Source organism: Podarcis bocagei, assembly GCF_964188305.1.
Source record: "Podarcis bocagei genome assembly, chromosome: 14".
Classification (NCBI taxonomy): domain Eukaryota; kingdom Metazoa; phylum Chordata; class Lepidosauria; order Squamata; family Lacertidae; genus Podarcis; species Podarcis bocagei.
Window position 1 is genome coordinate 3,130,851 of NC_138139.1, and position 15,401 is coordinate 3,146,251.

The window sequence follows — 15,401 nt, forward strand, 5'->3', positions numbered from 1 at the left end:
TGAATTTATTTGATCCCATCTATCTACCTCAGGCTATGCTCTATCTTTGTCACCACACTCTGAGTATAAATTGCACACTGTATTAATTGATATTGTTTTTAACATTAGTGACCATGTGATGATTTTAGCTTATGAATTTTATTGTTTAATGTTTTTATTTGTACATTGGGGTATTTTTATAGCTTCGTTTAGAGTACGTAATGTTTTAATAATATAAATGTTTTAAGTCTTTTTTTTATCAATTCAGTATATTTTCTTTTAATTGTCAAATAATTCTGTGTACATTGCGGCAGCCTTTGGCTATGTGCAATAAAACTGACTGAGACTGAGACTGAGGCCTGTTACCTGTGTATCTGCGTTCAGAACTTTAATCCTCTGTGTAGAGATGAATAGATCCACTTCTGTCAAAGCCTGGGAATCTCCCTCAGAGCTCTGAAAAAAGAAAAGAAGAAGAAAAGAACTTACTTAAGACTTTTTCTCTTGAAAACAGTGCCTTCCTCAACCAGCTATTTCAGACATGATGGGAGTACAATGACCAAGCTGTACAAAGTTACTGCAACACAGAACAGATATTTGGAATGGTCCATTTCCAATATACATGCACAAACAGAGACTGAGAGAGGAGCATTCTTAGGGCCTGGTTCACTTGAGGGTGTCCTAAAATAAGGATTTCTCACATTGGCATCTCAGAAGATGGAGCCAGCAAGGGAACAGGAGATGAATTCTCTTGACAAGAGAAACCCATTTAAGTTTAAGAGTAACAAGTTCAAGAGGGACTGGTTGCATTACTCTATTGCATCAAGAATATGCCTTGCAGACTAACAAATTCATTAGGCTTTTGACAAAGTGGGCTCCAGCCCACAAGAGCTTAAGCCCCAATGAGGTTGTAAAGTTTTCTGAGATGCCTTAAGACTCATGGTTGTCTTGATTCCTTAGATCATCGAGGCAGGAGGGGGGCAGACTTTAGGTTTGCAGAGTATACTTTTGGGTTTCTTCTTCTTTTAGTAGAACTCCAAAGTTCACCAACCAGAGCCAGATGGAAAAGGACCAGATAGATGACAACCATCAAGGATCAAGGTGCTTCTGAGCATGAGAATTTGCTTTCAGTACTACAGCTTGACCTTGCAGTCCTTTCACACAAAATTTATTTTAGTCTGCCCTCTACCCCAAGGTCCCATTCCTGGTTTTCCTACCTCACCCCAAGTTTAGCAACCTAATTTGGGGGTGTGGGTTGCTTTTATTTATTTTTGTAAAAAAAAACCTGGGACTATTGGTGGCTCTACTGGTAATAGCCCAGAGATCTACCAGTGAACCTGCCTTCTGTCCATCCCTAGTCTTAGATCACAGGTGCAGAGCCCCTTTAAAAAAGTGCCTTGTGCAAGTTGAGCACACAATTTAAGAAAATTAAACAATAAAACTGAAGGTGTTACACTACAATAAGACCATAAAAGCTTTCCTTTTATAAAGTGTGTAAGTCACTTTATAAAGTGAAGTAAGCCCAGCTCAGGGGCTCATACAGAGACACAACAGGAGAACTCGTGTGAGTGTGGAAAATCCTCCTCTGCCTCTTCATTGGAAGTGAGTGAAGTCGCAGCAGAGATGCCTTCCTTGTGGACAGGGGCTATGAGCTCACTTTAATAATTTGATTTCTTTTCTCGGAGAACTGTAACCATTCTCTTCTAACATGCTGATATAGCCCAGCTCAAAATTAAAGAATTAACGTCAGCTTACAATGAGTTTGTGCCAGGGCTGGACACAACATCCCTCATTTGTGACGAAATGTTGGAGGCAAAATGGGAAGGTGCCACCCTGAGCAAGTGCTGTGCGCCCCCCACCCCCACCCCTTGCTGCCCCTGCCAAAGCCTTGCATATTGCAGTCAGGCAGCTGCGTTTGCCAGATTCTGGTGAGGACTCCCATGAGCCCCAGAGGCCTCTGCGCAATCTCACAGGGCTCTCGCACAATCTTGCCTGAACATAGAAGGTGCAGCAGTCTCTTCTCTAGTGGCAGGGGCAGGGGAGACATCCCTGAAGAGGCACCCCACAGATTCTGCTGCCTGAGGCAACTGCCTCAGTCTGCCTCCTGGACAGGCCGGCCCTGACTGGAGGCCTCTCAGCAATAAAATAAAAGAAAATAAATGGAAAGGTGGGGAAGGCTTATTGGAGTACTGCAGGGCCCTGTCAGGCTGCTAACAACTATTTTCAATTTTCCTGAATGACCTATATTTGGTGAGTGGAGAAGCAGTAGCATTCCACAAATGGCAGTCCCCACTGGCAACTACCATTTTGCCTCCCCACATGCACAGGGTATTCTGGGAAATATGTGATGATCAAGAATCCTACAGCCCCAGTAACTCCCTCACCCCCATTCCCCAAAAATGATGCTTTTCTCCATCTCTCTCCCTCCCCCCTCCAGTTACAGGTGAAGAAGACTATCTAGCCAAATTATTTATTTTGCATAATAACAGGAAACTACACTCAATGGAAGACCTATTCTGTTTGCTCACTTGCACAAAGGGAAGACAAAAAAGTCAATTCACACAACCCAAAGAGTTGTTTATATAACAGGGTTGTTTAACTCGTGAAGGACTGCTGTGTTCAGACAGAGGTGAAGCTGCCCTCTGCTGTGTCAGAACAAGAGTCCATCTTCCTCAGAACTGGATTGACAGGGTCTCCATCTGGACATGGACCAAGGACCTTCTGCAAGGCAAAGCAGATGCTCTGAGCATTCCCTCTGAGCTCAAGGAAGTCAGACCTCACCTCAGTCAAGGCTGGCACTGCTGCACAGGCAGCTTAAGAGGAACAGTGTTTTCAATGGTCAACCAACACAACCGGCTTTTGATCTAAGAGTTGCGTGCCCACACTTTCAGCAACATTGCAATATTGACTTCTGCTGTTGTCCAGCACACACCTCGGGGCAACAAAAAGTTTGAGGTGGGCCCCCATTTTGTGCTTTGTACACACAATGCCTTTCAAATGCATTCTTTCCCTCAAAGAATTCTGGGCACTGTAGATTGCTAAAGCAAATTGCTGGGAACTGTGGTTCCACCACTCAGAATGTGCTTCGAGTTTATCATGTGTACGCAGCCTAAGGGGCTGTGGTGAGATTATTGAGGAATAAGCTATTTTACCGCCACCACCAAATCTACATTATGACAGAAAAAGTTTGGACCATGGCAGTGTAGTCAGAGCTTATGAAATCATCACTGGTATCTTCAGGTGAGTCTCTGTTAAGGCAGATCCACACCATGTAAGAGCACCTCCAGAGCACATTTAAAGTGCATGGTCTTCCCCAAAGTATCCTGGGCACTGCAGTATGTTAAGGGTACTGGGAACTGCAGATCTGTGGGGTAAACTACAGTTCCCACAAGTCTTCATCTGAGAATCCTGGAAACTGTAGTTGGTTAAGGGTGTCAGGAATTATTATTACCACCCACCACCCACTCTAAGGTCCCAGGGTGGATTACAACGTTAAAACACAATATTAAAAACTGTTCAATGTCACAAAAATAAAGTGGGTCCTAAAAATATCTACTTCAAGTGTCAAAAGTCAGGGCAAAGAGGCTCATTTTCAGCATTCACCAGAAGCTGTAAAATCAAGGAGCCAGACACACCTCTGTGGGAAGGCAGGACCACAGGGTTGCCCCAGAGAAGGCCCTCTTCCCAGGCCGCCACCCCATGAGCCTCTGAGGGTGGAGGAACTTCTCAGCAGGAAGTTCTGTAAGGCAGTCTTTCAGATATTTGGGGCTTGAGTCATTTACGGCTTCCAACACCCTAAACAGGGCCCAAAAACAAACTGGGAATTAGTTGTAGCTTTGAGAGAGGAAAACTACCGTTCCCAGTATTCTTTGGGAAAAGTGATGTGCTATATATGTGCACTGAATGTGCTTCAAATGCATGGTGTGAAGTTGTATATATTGGTTCCCCGTGTACAGCCCATATCCACCATAAGTTGTGCATGCAGTAATGTGGGCTCAAGTCTACAAAACTCCCTCCCAGTTGAGACTAACCAAGTCCCCTCCCTGCTGAACTTCAGGTGCTTGACAAAGACTTTTCTATCCCCACAGATGTTTTAAGAAAGTTCTCTGTGTTTTTTATTATGTATGTTTTTTGAGATGTGTATGTTTACTGGTTAGAAATGATTAAGTGATATCAAAAAAAGTTCTAATAAATTGTAAATAGTAATGAATATTGGGTTGCAACACCAGTCTTGGCTGCTTCTCCTCCAAAAAGCAATAAAGTATGTCAGATGGAAATAAACTCCTGCAAGAGGAAAATGTGATGTTTATCCAGGCTTAGCAAAACAACAAGAACAACAACAAAATCACCCCCCACAAAAAAAAAACCATTTCACTGGGATGGATAGCCACAGAGGAAAAGAGGAGTTATTTAGCAGGAATGTGGGGAACTCTCTAATGAAACCAACCCTGCGAAAATGGGAAGGTTTCTGATGAAGCCAACCAATCTTTCCCACTCCATCTGGTCAACTGCATTTTAAAATGAGCAAAAACAGAAAGCTACAGCTTGACGGAGATCCACAATGAGAGACACAACACTCCAGGATGCACAAAGACCACAGAAAACATAAACAACAAAAATAACCAAATGTAAAACAGACAATAGCATTCAAGAAAAACAGTCTACACACCGCTTTTTTCTTGATTTTAGCTGCCTTTTGCATCCTCTGGGGAGAAGCATTTAAAAATAAAAAGGGAAACAGACAAATGCACAAAAAGAAAACGAGAGAAAGAGATATTATGTGAAGTCAGGGAAATCTTTCATCAAAAGATTCTCAAACCCATTATCTACAGAAATAAAGGAAGGAAGGCTGTTGCTGGTCTTTATATGTGTGTACATGTGTGTCAGTATCATCCATCGGTTACAGAAACTGCTGCATAATTTTGTTGATCTTAGCTGCAGATTATATTTCCATACTACACATGCAGTTGCAACCCCAATCTGTTCCAGTGAACCCCCAAATCCCATGCCATCTAATATCCAAATGCAGAAACCAAGCTTTTGCATCCTAGGACATGGAGTTAATCCTCCAAGCGGGATCATTCTGATATTGCTGTAGCCCAGCCCACATAGATGTTGTCTAGTGAAGTTCAATAGACCCCTGTGTGTTCTCGAAGCTACAAACATGAGTCTGACCAAATTGTGGGAGGCAGTGGAAGACAGGAGTGCCTGGCGTGCTCTGGTCCAGGGGGTCACTAGTGAGCGAAAGCAGGAACAGCTTCCACATGCCTGTCAAAACCACACCCACTTTTACGTCAAGAATCACGTTGCTAGTCCCAATACTATCAAATGCTTGTCAAGTTGCCTCTCAACTTGTCACTTAGCAAAACTGAACCCCAGTTCCTTCTCAGTCTGTCAAGCAAACTTAGTTTCCTGCAAACCTTCCCCTTTTGGGCTCTCTTTCTCTGACTTCAGCAAGTGGGGGAAATGTACAAGATCCCTCCATCCTATAAAAAACAAATTGTGCAAATGTCAAAAGATTCAAACTTTCTCCAGATTGGCCATACAAGCAAATGTATGAAAGCTGCCATATACTGGAGTCCCACCAATGCTCTATCCAGCCCAACTGGCAAAGGGTTTCCAAATCTCAGACAAGAAGAGCCTTATCCAGCCCAGATACACTAGAAACGCCAAGAATTGTGCCTGGGACCTTCTGCATGCAGAGCACAGGGTTCACCACATAACTACAGCCCCTCCTCCAGAGACATAAGAAGACAGCTGACACAGACCACACATTCCGTCAAGTCCAGCAGTGCCTACTTGGGCTAGCAACAGATCTCCAGGGTCCCACACAGAAATCTTCCCCATCACCTGCTGTAGGATCATTTTAACTGAAGATGCCAGGGATTGAACCTGGGAACTTTCCCATGCCAAATCAGTGCTCTATCAGTGAGTTATGCCTCTTTCTTCCACTTTTGCAAAGGAAATTAACCTAAAAAACCACCCAAGACTTGGGTAAGTTCTGTGGCCCTCAGTGCAGCCAACAAAGTGGGGTGGGGGCAGGGATACATATCAAAATAAATTCTCCATTAAGATAGAATATCAAAACAAATTCAGATGCTTCTGGGCAGCTTAAACTGGCACTGGCATCATAGTTCAACCTGGTGCCCTCCAGATGCATGGACACCAACTCCCATCACCCCTAGTCAGATTGGTCAGTGTTCAGGGATGGTGGGAGTCAAGAGTTCCACAACTTCTGAAGAGGACCTCATTGGGGAAGGCTGTTGTAGGCTCATAGCTCCTTGTAAACCATAAGGTTATATGCAAGGCTAGTCCAACTCAGAGCAGACTGTAACTTTGCTGTCTAAAGCAGCATTTTTATATAGTCTGTCACTCCTATTTTATATAATAAACCAAGTTTTCTTTATTTCTTTGTGTGAGAGCTTCTTGGGGGCATAAGGTTAAAGGTCAAAACATGTCCATAACAAGTGAACATCATAATTCCAGCAAAAAGACCGAAACCTCACAGGAGTGCTGGCTGTGCACATGTGAGTCCAGGTACACATTTGTAACAGCACAACAAAATCAGACCAAAGGTCCCTTTAGTCCAGCATCCACATGGTGGGCAGCCAGATCCTTCCAGGAGGCTCTTAATCAGAAGTCAAGGAAGGGGGGCTGGAGCCTGACTTGGAGAGGGGGCCAGTGAATTGTGAGGTACTGTTCTGGCCAGAAGGCAAGAGTCAAAAGCAGGGGAAGCTTCAGAACTGGAGGGTGGAGCACAGAATGAGCCAGAAGAGGAGGAGGAGAAAGAGTTGGTCAGGTAAGTGAAGAGCCAGGCGCTCCCCCATGCCCTTCTGCACCCCTGTCTCCCAGAATGAGCAGAGGAAGTTTCCATGCAGGCGCAGCTTCCGGTTGTGAGTGTGCTGCCTGTCAGAGGAAGGTACATAAGCTGGTGGAGGGAGAGTGGTCCCGGGTTGCTGCAACTGCGCCATAGAGTGTGGACCAGGGAATAGCTGCCGAGATGCTAGATTGGTGTGGATATGTCTCCAGAGCTGTAGAAGTGACTGTAAGTGTTATCTTTCACAATAAAGAATTGATTATTGAAATGAGCCCTTGAAATGAGACAGGCTACCCAGCAAATGCAGTAACATCTCATTGCAAGAAAAGAGGACCAAACTGGGGCAGAAATTTATATTCTATTTAATAAATTAAAAAGAAAGAACAAGATAGTTTTGCTGCCCCCTTCTTATGAAGAGTTGCATGCAGAACTGAGCCGCTATTAAAATAGCAGCAGTCAACTGTCTTTGAGAGACTGCCTATCAAAGAAAACTAGACAGCATTGAAACTGATAACCAATGCTGCACTTTGGCACAATACAAATCAAGTTTCGTTTGTGGTTGCCAGTTTCTCTTTTTTTTTACTTGAAAGCCAAACCACTCATTGGGAGCTGGAATGGGGAAAGCAATTAAAAGGGGGAAATGCTATTTCTCTAACGAGAATGACACTTTTAACCTGTATTTAATGCTGAGATTTAGTGACACTGGGCTGTGCAAGGTGCCTTGACCACAAAAATGTCAAATGTCTGCAAGTATCTTCATGAGTTGTATTTCATAGAACTGTAGAGCTGGTCCAATGCTCTTCAATGCAGGAATCAGCACCAAAGATTCCCCGACAGAGAGCCATCCAACCTCTGTTTAAAAACCTCCAGTGAACCTCCAATGATATATTAGCATATGCTTTACCAGCCCAATAGAAGTTAAGATATTTGCGCATACAGCTATTGTGGGCTATTTAGAAGCTTTCTTACTAGCCAAGCAACAACAGACAATTCCTTGTGCTCCTTGGGAGAAAAGGGGGATGAATGAATGAATGAATGAGAGAACCCGCATAAGCAGCAGGAACTGGGAAGATGAAGGAGTGGCGCTGCACCAGGGCTGGGGAACCCCTTTGGCGAGAGGGCTGCTTTCCCTTCTGCATTTCCTGCCTCACAGGGTTGTTGTGGGGATTAAATGAGGAGGGGGAGAACCATGTATGCCACTTGGAGTTCCTTGGATGAAAAGATGGGATATAAATGCAATAAAATCAAAGATGAATAATACAAGTTTTTGTTCCATAGTAAAGGTAAAGGTACCCCTGCCCGTACGGGCCAGTCGTGACCGACTCTGGGGTTGCGCGCCCATCTCACTTAAGAGGCCGGGGGCCAGCGCTGTCCAGAGACACTTCCGTGTCACATGGCCAGCGTGACGAAGCTGCTCTGGTGAGCCAGCACCAGCGCAGCACACGGAAACGCCGTTTACCTTCCCGCTATAAAGCGGTACCTATTTATCTACTTGCACTTAAGGGTGCTTTCGAACTGCTAGGTGGGCAGGAGCTGGGACCAAACGACGGGAGCTCACCCTGCCGCGGGGATTCGAACCGCCGACCATACGATCAGCAAGTCCTAGGCACTGAGGTTTTACCCACAGCGCCACCCGCATCCCTTTTTTTGTTCCATACATGCCTCTTAAAGAGCAAGGATCCTAGACCTCGTGTCTACCAGGGGAGGGAGGCAGTGCTTAGATTCAAGAGTGTTTCAGACTAACTTCTAGGAGCAGCAGGTAAGGCAGTTTCACAGATGTGCCTCCCCTCCCTGGCTTTCCACCACCACCCATTAGTGTTGTTACCTAATGGGTAATTTAGCTAACCAACTCTGTTATTGCCAATATGCAGTAAGCTTAGGTTGAACATTATTCTTATTCTTATTCTTCTTATTGATGTTGTGCCCCCTCAGCTTGGCACCTTATTAATTTTATTTCTACGCACCTCTTTCCACTCAATTTCCATTGCGGGCCTTTTGTATTTGCTTATGTTAACATAATTTCTAATGTTACAGGTGTCACATGATGTCAGTTCTTCATTTGTAAGAGCTTGATCTTTTAATGTGGCAACACCTGCACTTTGGAACTCCCTGCCTGTTGATATCAGGCAGGCGCCCTCACTCTGTTCTTTTTGAAACCTGCTAAAACCATTTCTGTTTAGTCTACCCAAGTATTCAGAAAGCTGATGCAAATTTTAATCTGTTTTTAGTTTATTGTTGATTTAAATTCTTTAAAAGCTTTAAATGGTTAATTCTTCTTATTGATAATGTTACTGTTTAAAACTCCGGTAACTCAAAGTGGGAGGGGTTTTCTTATACCAATCAAACGATGTACAAATCTTATGAAATAAATTAATAATGGATTGGCCAAGATATCATAAGATGTGATTTTACATGTGGTTATCTGTAATTCTCCTCTGCATTTATTTTCAACTTTTCATTATATAGACACTCTCTGTCCTTATACCTGCAAAAAGAATGATAGTAATATATTGCAGGGGGGAAATATGGCCCCTTTCAATCAATGGATTGGTGACATGACAACTCTTGCAACCCATCAATGGATTGCTTGGACATATGCATGGACATATTTAATGATATTTAGAATGTATTTATCAAAACCATAGTGACCCATGGACCAACATATACCTGGGGAAAACAATAAGTTTATTCATTAACCTATATACTATATTGTTATGTAAATTATTGTTATTGTTATTATATGCTATTATTATTTTGTTACTGTTGTTTTCCCCTGCCTTTTAAAATGTTTATACATCCTTTTTCTTTTTCCTGTTTCTTTTTTCCCTTCTTTCTTCTTCTCTTATTTACTTTACTGTAACCCACTGGAATAAAATATAAATAAAAAATAAAATAAAAATATAGATACTCCGTTCCACTCCACCCACCAAAAGGAATGATGAAGCAACACTAAGATATCCACAACATACAAGGATATGAAAACATTTATCTGAGCTTTTTGCAACACAAGCCTGGAAAGCCACAACTGGCTGTTACTCTGATTTGGGGGAACTTTGAAAGAACCTGTGCATTATTTATATTCTGCTGCTCTGTGGCTGCACACACACACAGTTTGGGTAGCAGGGAGAGAGAAATTAACGCAATGGTGGGAGCCGAGAGGGTTTTGCCACAGCCATGCGGGAATTCTCTGCTGTGGATGCCGAGGAGCAGATGTTTCCGACTCTTCTGAGTTCAATCATCAAGGGATCCCAAATCCTCTTCCATGAATCGAAAACATCTACCTTGACGCGGCTCACCGCCTCCTGGGCTTGCATCATTCGGATGTTTTTGGAGGGGTTGCGCTCCGAGAGCAGCTGTGTGGAGCCCAAGTAATTGGCTGCAAAGATGATGCCATCAATGAGGTCTTCGGGTTCACAAGGTCCTGGAACTAAAAAGCCAGAAGGCAGGCAATTATTTCTCTCCTAAGACAGAGAAGCAGAGAGGCAAAACGGAGCAAGGAAGAGCACTCCGTACTTCCACACACTGCCCTCAATAGACTATCCTTTTGCTGTCGATGCCTAGCTAATTGCAAAGAGCACAGCGCAACAGCAGCAACAAATATTTAAACAAGAGCATTCGGTCCATGCACTTGTGGGTCAGGGAACAAGGAAGCAAAAAGCAGTGTTAAAATTAAAAGTAAAGCAGAAGAACTTAGGGGCAAGATATAACAACACCAACTTCAAACCATTTTAATGGCAATTTCACCTCCCCAAGGAAAGAGGGCTGTGAGTCAGGAAGAGAAAACTCTCACCATCCTCCCCAATCTGAGGCTGAGCTAAGAGCTAAGTGCCTGAACTGGAGGGGGGCGGGGGGAGGAAGAAATGTGGGGTACTTAAAAGCAGGAGATGTTTTCAAGCAGACTCTTCTTATGTTCTTCTATTTCCCCCCAGAATGACCCCTTTGCAGTATTCTGGGGCATTTGGAGGAGGGGAGGGATCAGGGGCCACCACACTTCCCCCAACACACACACCAAAAGCATAGTTCTGGAGAGGATGCAGGGTGGTGGTGATAATATGACTGAAGTCACTGTTCCACCAGTGCCAAACCTCATCCCACATGCCATCTGGGAGGAAACTGCCCCTTGAAAAACTACCAAAAAGTCCTCAGATTTGCAAATGTCACCAAATTCCATTTCCCATGGTCCTTTGGGGGCAGTCCTGACAGTTAAGCTGATACAAAGCGAATAAAGGGTTGTAGAGAAAGCTTGGCCAGCTAGGGGTGATTCATAAGTAATGGCAGTGAAATGCATGCCCTCTGGGACATAAGACTGGGCCAATGGCCCTTCTAGTCCACCATCCTGTTCTCACAGTGGCTAACTAGATGCCTTAAGGAAACTTGTAAGCAGGACCTGAGCACAGGAGGACAAGTCTTTGCAGCAGAGAACAAGGCCTTATAACGAGGGAAACTAACACAAGAACCCCATGTTGCCCACAATGAGCTCTCCTTGGTGCTGAGCCAGCCAACCTGCTTTGCTCTGAGGGCAGGACCAGCACACAATATCTGTAATCTCAGAAACGAGAAGGGGAAATATATTGGTGGAGATGAACCCCTGGATCTGGGAGCAGTTAGAAGAGGTAGCTTTGGAGGCGCTTCCTTGTACCAACCAGCTCTAAGATTTCACCATTTGTTTAAAATGTTGCACCCTGCATTACCAGATATGCCAGACTATCAAAGTGCCCAAGGTTCCATAAGCAACACTATAATAAAATGACGCTGCTGTTGATTTCATTAAAATAAAAACAACAACAACTTTAAAATGCAGTCAAATAATTATCACAGGGTCCTAGCTTTCCAGAGCAGAGATTAGCTGGGACTCTGTGTAGGGTCCTTGGTCTTTGCTCACAGAGAAGGGGCTATAATTCCTTGCTGCCTTCAGTTGTTCTTTTCTGCACTTTCCCCAGCTCTCTGCAAATAGGTCTTCACCTTGCATATGTTTGGCCAAATGGCTACAAATGGAATGATTGACACCTTGCACTTATTTATTTTCTAAAGTTTTATTAAAATGCAAATTTATATTATTACATTCTTTAAGAACAGAGAGTTGTATCCAGCTATGTTTACTCAGACTAAATCCACTGCATTAGTCGTTCACCTAACACTCTGCAGATGAACTTCCCTGTGCACAATGGGGCTTCTTCCTCTCCTCCCCCTGTGCCCCCATTTCCCTCACATTGGCTTGGGGGAGGGTCAGGAGAACCCTCCCCACAGAAGAGCAGATGTGGGGAGGACAGGGGGCCATTCTATCTGACAAGCTGAAATGCTTGCACAGATGGAAAATTCATCATGGTGCTTCACTGAAGTCCACTCGGTGTATTTAGCTTTTTATTTTTGCCATATCATTTTAATGAGATATTTGCTTGTTTATGCTACAATGACATTTCTGGCTCCTGACCAGACTAACTTATTAACAAAACGTCACTCAGATCCTCTTCAAAGGGAGGGTGTGCAGCGGTGAGACTGGGAGATCTCAAGCCACCTTTTATTTTGTGTGCTAAGATTTGCAGGCACCTGTGTCTCCTGCAATCTCTGCTGTTTCCAGACCTTAGCCAAGTTTTGCTGGTTGCAAGTGTCAGGGAAGGAACTTTCCCTCCCTTTGCTATGTGGTGACAGAAACAGAAGCTCTGAACATGCTCACTGCAGCTGGAGCTGGAAGCTGTTCAGAGAAATGGAGGAAGAGACTGAAAACTGAAGGACTGAAAAGACTGATAAATCAGCAGTCAAGGGGGATGTGGCGAATCAAGAGACATACTTCCAGCTGGAACCTCAAAGGGCAGAGAGAATGACCAGTAAGACTGAGTTTCTCCTCTTTTAAAGCCAAAATGAGTGCAATAATTGACCCAAGACTAGAAGCAGAGCATTGTCTCCCCATGTGATGAATGTGGGCAGGGGAGGGGAGGTTATCTGGACAGGAGGCTGCTGGGACAGTGGAGGCATAGCTGACACAACCCTCACCAGCCTGGTGCCTGCCAGATGCTCTGGGCTACAACAACCCTTTTACGAAGTTCTATGGCAATAAAGCAATGAAGGAAGATGCCTTGAACCATGTCAGATTATCTCTCCATCTAGCCCTGCACTGTCTACTCCATGGGTAGGCAACGTGGTGCCCCTCTGATGCTGTTGAACTCCAATTCCCATTCAGCCCCAGGATGATGGGAGCTGCAGTTGCATAATACCTGGAAGGCATCATGTTGGCTGGTAGCAGCTCTCTGGGGACTCAGACAAAGATTTGTCCCTCTAATACACGGGTGTCAAACACAAGGCCCGCGGGCCGAATCCGGCCCGCCAGACCTCGTCATGTGGCCCGTGGCATCAAGGGTGAGGAAGCGAGCTTCTCGTCCTTTTTACTGGTCCTGACCCAGATTTTAGGGTCCGCACTCCAGCGGAGGCTCTCTGCCTTTCTAAAAAGTGACCCACGTGAACAGCCTTCCCTGCCTGCTTGCAGATAGGGCTCCAACCAACGCGCCCCAACGGCGCTGCCTACTGGCCGGTCCCGCAATTTTCGCCTCCTCGCGGGCCGGGCAAAGAGGCTTTCTGCTCGCTCGGTCCAGTCCGGGGCTCGCTGCGGAAGAGGCGGTCCCGCGAAGCCGAGCTCGGAGCCGGCTGCCTCCGCCCCTCGGAGCCTCCCAGGCGCGGCTGCTCGAGGGGGCGGGTCGTGCGCGCGGCAACTTTTGGAGCCCAAGAGAGCCGCGGAGGCTGGCAGCGAGGGCAGGGAGCGAGAGCCACGCTTGGGACACCACTCACTCACTCGCTAGGGCCGCAAATAGAGGCCACTGCGGCGCTGCAGCTGGCGAGGAGATGGCCGGGGGCGCGGGCGGCGGGGCCAGGGGTTGGCTGGGGGTGGCTCTGGTGGGTAAATAGCGGGGCCGGCAGGCGGGGAAGGGAACGGCAGAGGCGGGTGGAGAGCGGGGACCAGGCGCAGATCCTGCAGCAGGCAGCGCGCCCCGGCTGGGCTGGGAGAGGCGAGGCTGCTGCCGGTTCAGCTGCGCAGAGTGGGGTGGAGGGAGGCGGGCGGGCGGGCGGTGAGCCACACCGCAAAGCAGGGGCGCCTCCCACCCTGAAGAGGACTGCGCCGGCATCTGGGCGGCTGGAGCAAAGTGGGAGCCTGGAGCAAAGTGGCCACCCGCGCCCGCAGTGCCGCTGGGGCTCCCTTGCAGGGAAGAAACTGCTGCTGTCCAAACTGCAGCTCCGTATCCTCCGACTCCTGAGTGCGGCGGCAGGGCTGGGGGAGGCAACATTTGCTTCTGCTCTGCTCTGTTGGGACAGGCTCCTGGCTCCTCCTCCTCCAGTCTGCCTGGAAGCCCATCTCGTCATCTTTTTAAAAAATCATTATTATTTCTTCTTCTATTCTTATTTAAAATCGTACTGGAATAGGTATATTAAATAGTGTATAGGTTCAAGACAACACACACCAGTGCCTATGGAAAAATAACTTTGAAAAAGTCCTACAGATACAACCGGCCCTTTGAGGGTGACCAAAAAGCTGATGCGGCCCCCGATGAATTTGAGTTTGACACCCCTGCTCTAATAGTTGTTGCAGGTGACGTCACTCAGGACCTTCTGCATGCAAAGCAGCTACTCTCTCCCTGGAGCAAAAATGGGGGGTTGGGGGTTGGGAGGATTTAGGGTTGATCTTTCAAGAGGGCTCATTTGCTTGAATTAAGCCAAGGCCTACAATCCTAGTTAATACATACAGGTTATATGTATACAAAGTATAAAAGAACCCAACAGGATCAGAGGAATGTATCTATGTTTTTTATTCAAATATAGCTGCTATGCTTTGCACACTTACTGCTAGTAAGTCCAAATGAATTCAGCTGTGCTTACATCTGAGTAGACATGCTTCAGATTGCTCTCTTATGTGTTGAAGCACCATACATAGCCTTGCTTTTATGGACTTAGCCGCATTAGGAGAAAATATTCCAGGGACAATTCAGTCTCTGATAAAAAGCTTATATCACTTTTGTCATAAATAACCTGTTAGTTGGGGGGGGGGTGAAACACACACACACAAACACACAAACACACACACACATGGCTGAAATTCAACACACACCTAACTGGCAGTGAGTCACACTGGACTTAATAGGGCTGACTCCTGAGTAGACACATGTAGGAGGGCACTGTAGGGCGCTCTCTACTCTGTGCCAGCTCTGCCTGCTTTTGCATGCACAACCCGTCAACAAGAGCTGGTTTCTCTCTCAGTCAGATTTAATGGAAGACAAGAAGCATCCATACATAATGTCAGCCTCAGAAAAGGACAAATGAGGCACAGCTAAGTGGACCTTGCACCCTCTGCCGTCAAGAAGATTCTCAGTGAAGATCAATCATACAAAGAAGTTTAATTTCATTAGGTCGGCCATCAGCACCAATTATTAGTATACTAATTAAAAGTCCCAAAGTCAGAGGGGTGCTAGAACCATACAAATAAGTCTGCATAATATGCCTTGCTGTGGGAGACTTCCAAATGCCAATTTATTTAGCCTGTAAAATAGAAATTGCACTGATTTCTATTAACGGGACTCTCATAATCTGGTGCACTCTCCAAATGGCTGGAAGCAAAAAAAGAAAT

At 45.6% G+C, this 15,401-nt stretch overlaps 1 protein-coding gene across 7 annotated transcripts in view; it reads right to left on the reverse strand.

Moving 5' to 3' along the window:
• APBA2 (amyloid beta precursor protein binding family A member 2) overlaps positions 1 to 15,401 on the reverse strand; it is a 118,493-nt gene that overhangs the window by 29,803 nt on the left and 73,289 nt on the right. For 5 of the 7 annotated variants that reach the window (XM_081170558.1, XM_081170557.1, XM_081170562.1 and 2 more), the window contains 3 exons: positions 10,075 to 10,220; positions 4,646 to 4,681; positions 346 to 432 (listed from right to left, as the gene is read on the reverse strand). In XM_081170558.1, coding sequence (XP_081026684.1) covers positions 346 to 432; positions 4,646 to 4,681; positions 10,075 to 10,220 — 269 coding nt within the window. The remainder of the gene's footprint in view (positions 1 to 345; positions 433 to 4,645; positions 4,682 to 10,074; positions 10,221 to 15,401) is intronic. The other 2 variants (XM_081170561.1, XM_081170563.1) reach the window with 1 other exon arrangement.